Genomic DNA, 7,090 nt, shown 5'->3' with positions numbered 1-7,090 from the left:
CTCCCTCCCTTCCTCTCTTTCTTTCTTTCCCTTCCTTCCTTCCTTCCCTCCCTCCTTTCCTCCTTTCCTCCCTTCCTCCTTTTCTTTTCTTTTTTCTTTTCTTTTCTGTTCTGTTCTTTTCTTCACAGAGTTTCCCTCTTGTTGCCCAGGCTGGACTGCAATGGTGCGATCTCAGCTCACTGCAACTGCAATGGTGTGATCTCAGCTCATTGCAACCTCTGCCTCCCGGATTCACTTGATTCTCCTGCCTCAGCCTCCCGAGTAGCTGGGATTACAGGCATGCGCCACCATACCCAGCTAATTTTGTATTTTTAGTAGAGACAAGGTTTCTCCATGTTGATCATGGCTGGTCTCGTACTCCCAACCTCAGGCGATCCGCCTGCTTTGGCCTCTGAAAGTGCTGGGATTACAGGCATGAGCCACCGCGCCAGGCCTTAGCCCTTGTTCTTAAACAGGGATTTGCCTCTGACAGTCCTCTAGGCCCAGGCCTGCAAAAAGCTGTAGATTACAGATTCCCCCTGGCTCCTGACCAATGCTGGGCCCTGCGGGGAGTCCTAGGAAAACAGGGAGGCAATTCTCCCTGGAGCTGACTTCTCTGCAGGTCAGACACTTCTCTTGTCCCTTCCTCCTCTAGTGTTTCATTCTCCTACCCAGAGGGACCGTGCTCTGCGTGGTTTGTTGTCATTAGTGGAACCACCCAACCTGCATCCCCTAGCTTGCATCTCTCACCCCACTCCACTCTGTCCATCATTTTACCCAAAGGGAAGCAGCAGAGGGTCCCGATGGTGACCCCGAAGCCAAATCCACTGCCCTCAAAATAGTCACGAACAATGGAGGGAGCACAGGCTGGCAGGCCTTCAGTGTTGAGCTGTCTTGGCTGCGGACAGGGGTCTCCTGGGGAGGCAGAGGAAGTCAGAGTCCTGGGTGCTGGGCCACAGGTGCTGGCACAGGATCACTGAGGAGGTTAGGGTGGCAGAAAGGGGGTGGGGGCACTCTGGGTAGCTGAGGGGAAGGGGCTTCCTTGGGTAACAAGTGGGGTAAAAAATGAATCCCAACCTCCATCTCTCCCTCACACACACAAGTGTATGTACACACACAGACACACACACACACACACTCTTCCCTCACTGCTGGAGGGTTGGGATATCCTCACCGCACAGAGCCCTCCTAATATTATACCCAGCCCCAGCCCCAGCTCAGCCGAATGTGAACCTCCTCACCAGCTCTCTCTGAGTCTCGGTTCTGCCCTCACTCAGTACTTTCCGGAGTTGTGCAGAGGGGACCCTACACAGCTGCAAGTGGCGGCCCTGGTACCTGGAGTTCCCAAGGGCAGAACCACAGCTCACTCCCCTCTTGGAGCACAGAGGTTGACGTTCAGCCACATTGAGCCAAGCCCAGAGCCGAAGAGGGACGAGGCTCCAGACCCACCACTCCTCCAGTCACCCCTTGGCCACTCACCTTTATACCAGACAAAGACACTGGGCTGCAGAGCACTGGGGTCAACGTTCGTAACAGCGACCAGCACGTCCCGCAGGGTGGTATTTCGGATTTCTTCAATCTCCTTCTTGGAGAACAGCCTAAGTTGGAGAAAGTAGAAGTCACTGGGATGGGAAGGGAATGCAGGCCTCCAACAACCCCAGACCCAAGGACCCAGGTGAGAAAAGAGACCCAGAGGTGTTGGGAAGGGGGTGGAGGGCTGGCTTGGAATCAAGGGCGCATGGGGGCTGTCTAAGGCCAGGGAGAGGGTCTGGGGCCCAGGCTGAGGTACAGCCTACCTTACCCTATCAGGCCTTACCCATTCCTGGTGTTCTCAAACCAGTAGCGGTCACCATCCCGCAGCCGCACAAATTGGTCAAGAACGATGGTGCTGAACAGGGGTCCAGGGTCCCGGTGGCTCTCCAGGAGTCCCCCAGGGAGCAGCTCTAGCCAGGACAAGTCCTGGTTGTACAGGTCAGCTGTGGCCTCCAGTACCTGGAACCAAGGGGCAGGAGTAACAGCAAGGACACGGTACCCACCCTCAGGCAAAGAGGTGGTTCGCAGGGATTAGCCCCAGGGATGATAATAATAAATGTCAGTAACAGCAACTCACTCCTATATAGTGCTTATTATGCCCCAGGCACTGCTCTGAGTGCTTTACATAAGTGAACTCCATTATGGGAACCCTCTCACACATTCAGCTGCCTATTCTATAAAGTAATAAAACAGCCAGCCTATCCCCATTCATAACTTGTTCTTGAAAAGGTATGAAAGTTGAAGGGACAAAACCAGAAGTGCAAAAGTTGAATGGCAGAATGATGTGTTATAAAAGGTTTCTATTCTTTAGAACTGATTTTTTTAAATCAAATGCCTGATTATATATTGCCTTTTAGAGACAGTTTTCAAAAACATATCACCAGCATTACCTGATCTTTAGTTTTTTTTCTCCACAGTGTAAATAGCACTTGACCAGCTTAATTCCACTGAGGCCCATTTGAAGCTAAAGATTTGCTACTGTTGGCATGCCTGGTGATTCCTATCTATATATTGATTTTATAAAGTTTACGAGCCCCCATGCTCATATCACTTCTTTATTGGCCTTTCAAACCTCCACTTTCCAATAATTTTATAAAATGGTAAGGGCAAAATGCAATAGAGTAGGCACACAATTGTAGAAACACTGCTGTGTCAAGATGGTAAGGTATCCCAGTCTGGTCTCTTGGCTAGCAGGCATGCCACCAGTCCAGGTGACAGCTCATGGTGTAACAGCTGACTCCTGAAAGGCAGCTTAAACATCAGTGCAAGAAAGCACAGATTGTTCCTAAGTCAAGGACCTTCTATACCCACTCAGGAGGGTGGAGAGAACAGTAAATGAGATAGTGCCTATTAAGTGCCTGGCAAACAATAGATGCTCAATACATGCTTGCTGGATCTGAACAATCAGAGTGCAAAGCCAAATCTTGCTGGTCTGGTAATCTTCATCCTGATATGTAATATTCGGAAAAGTGACCTGGGTAAGCCCTGCCCCTCCCACTAGGTGCTTGTCTCTGTGCTCAAGTTTCACTACCTATCTCCCATGACTCAGTCCCACGTGCCTTGTCCCTCCCACCCTACCCTCTGGGTCCTGACCCCTCCTCACAGTGTCATTGCTCCGGAAGAGCACAGGGTTGATGTCCTGCCAGCGGGTAATAGGAGACAAGCCCAGCGCTGCCCTGGCCTTGTTGTAAGAGGGCAGGCCCAGATCCCGGCCCCGCTGCAGGCAGCTGGCCAGGTGGTCTGTGCGGGAAAACTTCAGTGGCCCAGGCCAGAAATCTGGAGACGAGATACCAGACAGTCTGAGGGAGCTCAGGGCCACCACAGCAGTCTCCAGTCCAGGCCCCAGGCTCCAACCAGCCCCAGAAGACTTGAGCCAGAAGGAGCCATGATCAGCATGCCAGAAGCTCTCTCATCAGTGAGTGCAGTGCAGGCTCCCAGCCCCAGGTAACCCCTCATACCTGGCTCTGGAAGTCCAGCTGAGCCTCTTCCCAGAGGCCAGGAGTTCACAACCTGCAGGGACAGCCTCAGACTCACCCCGCACATCTTCAACCACCACGTGGTCCTCTCGCTCTGCGATCTGGGAGGCCATGCCCAGCAGCAGTGCGTCCACATCTTCAGCACTTTGTAGGCTTGGGTGCTTTATAGATTGCGGGTGGGGAGGAGAGGGGCGTGGTTAATGGAGTCAGAGGTTAGATAGCCAGGCTCCCTCCACACCATCATCCTTATCCCTGAGCCCACCCAGTCCTACTGTTTGCTCCCAAACTGGTGGGACATTCCTGCTCTGCAGGCTGATTCCCCACTCAGGGTGAGGGGTATCCCCATCCAAAGTCAATACTGCCTGACAGAGGTCTATACAAGCACAAGGGATCTTAAAGTTTTACTCTGACCTTGGGAGACTTGACAATGTGGTTGGCAAATTCACTAGAAGATCTAGGTCTTAGTCCTCTATTACTAACCAGCTGTATGACTTTGGGCAAGTCACAGGCCCTCTCTGAACACAGTTTCCTTCCCTTAATAAAAAGGGACTTTGATGAAGGGGACACTGAGGCCTCTTTCGACTCAGCTCCACGGCTCTGATTCTATGGCTTCTTTTCTCTTCCTCCCTACTCCCTTCCCCTTAGTAAACACTTTACACAAAGTATCTTGCTTTGCTTTAAATTCATGATCAATGCTCTTCATCCATGCTGGCCTGATTTGGATGGATGGGCAATCCCCAGTAATCTCTAAGAACCCCTGCTTCCTCCCCACCACCCTCACACATATGCAGTCACACACTGCCCGGGATATGTGTCTAATGGGAAGTTTCCTTGGGGCAAGTGAGACTAGTTGGGGTACTCCAAGGCCTACAGGACAACCAGAGCTGTCGAAGGAGAGGGAAGACATGGGAGGCAGCAACATAGGCAGAACCATACTTGCACAGGCCCCACTGGCTCTCCCACAGCTCTGAGGTTGGGGTGGTGGGTTGACTTTTGGGCATGTCCAGCTACCTGGTCACCTCAGACTTTGTAGGGGAGATGCCTGAGGTCCTCCAGGCTGCCTCCTTCACTCCAGCCTATCCCAGCTGTCAGCTTCAGCCTTACTGCCTGCTTTCACCATGCACTCACACACGCACACACACATACGCATGCACACGCACATATCCACCACTTATGTGGCCCCCAGCTCGGACCTCACGGCTCCAGTAGCTATTGCAGACCCGGAGAGCTCTGGAGACACTTGAGTTCCGACTGATGACCACCTGGAAGTGGCAGCTGGCATTTCTGAAATGCAAAGAGCAGGGAGAGGGTGATTGAGGTAATGGGGTTATACTGTCAGGCATCAGTTCTAGTCTCTGAGGCGGTAGTCAGGGACCCCAGGCCTTTCTGAGGTGGTGTGTGGTTCGGACCTTGGTATGTTCTGGGGGATCTGACTTTTGGAAGGTCCTATCCACAACATCAGACCAAATATCTAAAATGTACTCCCTCATTAACAACATCAGACCAAATATCTAAATGTACTCATGGCTCACTCTCTCTGACTCTCTCTCAATATATGTATATACACACATATGCAAAATACATATACACACACACAATTGTATGTACAATATATGTGTACATATATACCTTTTCAAAGGATTCAAAAATTGTTCTTTTGAAACTACTTGTCTGTGAATAACTCAGTTGTCTATGTCTTGTACATCATCAGGCATACCCCAGAGACTATTCCAGAGTAAATCTAATCTATGAATTGTTTTAAATTATAAAGCAACTGTAAAAAAATAAATGGACATGCTTTGTTTCATATACACTTATTTAAATATGTGTCTTTTTTTTCTGAGACAGAGTTTCACTCTTGTTGTCCAGGTCAGAGTGCAATGGCACGATCTTGGCTCACCACAACCTCCGCCTCCCGAGTTCAAGCGATTCTTCTGCCTCAGCCTCCCAAGTAGCTGGGATTACAGGCATGCACCACCATGCCCGGCTAATTTTGTGTGTGTGTGTGTGTATATATATACATATATATACTTTTTTTTTTTTTTAAAGTAGAGTTGAGGTTTTTGCATGTTGGTCAGGCTAGTCTCTAACTCCCAACCTCAGATGAACCACCCGCCTCAGCCTCCCAAAGTGCTGGGATTACAGGCGTGAGCCACCGCACCCGGCCTGTGTCTTTTTCAAGTTCCCTTTTCATTATTTTGAAGCCAATATTTTCCTTCAGATTGCACACATTTTAGAACCCTCTGCCCCCAAAAGGTTGCAGGCCCTGGGCCCTGTGATTATAGCTAAAAATGTCCCCAGTGTAGTGTCAAGACATGAGGTTTAGACCAGTGGGCTCTGTGACACCCTCTGAACCTTTATTACTCTCTATTTAATGGGCGGGGGGAGGGTAATATCTACACCAGCAGCAGGAGAATGGAAGTAAAAGTGCTTAAAAACCACAGTGATGTATCTTTTAAAACAATTGCTTTTCTTCCCCTCTCTATTCATCGTTCGCTTGGGGACACTTCAGACTGATAATCCTGTACAGAGGGCTCCTGAGGGCAGACTTTCTTCAGTTGACAGCCCCATCCCTCCCAGCACACAAACCTTTGAGCCCCTCCCTCACCTCATGTAGACGCCAGGGGGCACCATGGTGGAGAGGAACTGCTCAGAGGCCGCCACGAACTCCGAGGAGATGCTGGGGTCCAGAAATGGCCGGTATCCTGGGGAAACAGGAGAAGAGAGGACAGAAGAATTTAGCCCTAAAATCCCCAACGTACTCCCCACCCCACCCCACAAAACACACTCACGCAAGCCCTCCCATCCTCCTTCCCCACGCCCTCACCTGTATACCCCGGGGGTGTTTTCCGCAGGAAGCTGGGCAGCCACTCATACACAGCGATGTTCTGAGGGGCAGAGAGACGAGGGCAGGCTCGAGTTGGATGGGGCGGGGCCTGGAAGGGTCTGAGCCCAAGGACGGCTTCCAGGTGGAGATGAGGACCAGGCAGGGTCAGTCATGGGAGAAGCAACTCAAACAGGAGCGGTGTGAGGCCTGTCTCCTCAAGGAACCAGGGGATTTGGGGGAGCGGGGGGTTGGGAGGTGATAAATAATAATCACCGGCCAGATTTCTCCTCTAAACAGCGCGTGCCTCCCTCCCTATCATTTACTGGGGCTTCCCTAGACCTCGGCTGTCTGGGGAGGGGTTTCTGGGTGGAGGTTGTGCATAGATGGGGAGCTCCGTGGGGCAGCGGAGTCTCCCGTGGACTTGCTTGCGGAAGGGGGGACGTCGCGGGGCGCGGACGGCTGACCTGGTAGGTGGCGATGACCCTCTTGCGCGCGTGCTGGAACAGCTCCTCGTCCCCCCAGTCTGGGTGCTGGCGGGCCAGCCTCTGCGCGCACAGGTTGTGATAGCGGAACCAGAGCAGGCCCAGCGCCTGCAGGAAGGGCTCCCGGTTCCCTCGCTCTGCCCCGAAGGCTGCATCCGACGTGGGGGCGCACGGGAAGAGATGAGCGGTAGCGTGATCGGGGGAGCCCACACTCGCAGACCCCCAGCCGGTCCCGTCCTGCCCCCGCGGCCTCACCGTACAGTCCCCGGGGCCCGCTCTGCCCGGTGGCGGGG

At 52.2% G+C, this 7,090-nt stretch overlaps 2 protein-coding genes across 3 annotated transcripts in view; both read right to left on the bottom strand.

The window, feature by feature from the left end:
- The window catches only part of DUOX1 (dual oxidase 1), a 30,617-nt gene extending 23,527 nt beyond the window's left edge, over positions 1–7,090 (bottom strand). Inside the window, exons 1-10 of one of the 2 annotated variants that reach the window (XM_011928535.1) lie at positions 7,053–7,090; positions 6,780–6,946; positions 6,316–6,376; positions 6,097–6,193; positions 4,682–4,772; positions 3,547–3,649; positions 3,140–3,288; positions 1,796–2,016; positions 1,459–1,577; positions 757–894 (exon numbers count right to left, since the gene is read on the bottom strand). In XM_011928535.1, coding sequence (XP_011783925.1) covers positions 757–894; positions 1,459–1,577; positions 1,796–2,016; positions 3,140–3,288; positions 3,547–3,649; positions 4,682–4,772; positions 6,097–6,122 — 847 coding nt within the window. In that variant the 5' untranslated portion in view covers positions 6,123–6,193; positions 6,316–6,376; positions 6,780–6,946; positions 7,053–7,090. Of the gene's footprint in view, positions 1–756; positions 895–1,458; positions 1,578–1,795; positions 2,017–3,115; positions 3,289–3,470; positions 3,903–4,681; positions 4,773–6,096; positions 6,194–6,315; positions 6,377–6,779; positions 6,947–7,052 lie in introns of those variants that run through there. The other variant, XM_011928534.1, reaches the window with a different exon arrangement.
- LOC105502245 (dual oxidase 1-like) overlaps positions 6,139–7,090 on the bottom strand; it is a 6,637-nt gene continuing 5,685 nt past the window's right edge. The window contains exons 6-8 of the mRNA XM_011928649.1: positions 6,780–7,034; positions 6,324–6,376; positions 6,139–6,193 (exon numbers count right to left, since the gene is read on the bottom strand). Of these exons, the coding sequence (XP_011784039.1) occupies positions 6,139–6,193; positions 6,324–6,376; positions 6,780–7,034 (363 nt within the window). The remainder of the gene's footprint in view (positions 6,194–6,323; positions 6,377–6,779; positions 7,035–7,090) is intronic.

This window comes from Colobus angolensis, unplaced genomic scaffold, assembly GCF_000951035.1.
Source record: "Colobus angolensis palliatus isolate OR3802 unplaced genomic scaffold, Cang.pa_1.0 Scaffold78, whole genome shotgun sequence".
Classification (NCBI taxonomy): domain Eukaryota; kingdom Metazoa; phylum Chordata; class Mammalia; order Primates; family Cercopithecidae; genus Colobus; species Colobus angolensis.
This window is presented reverse-complemented; position numbering and strand designations above follow the sequence as displayed.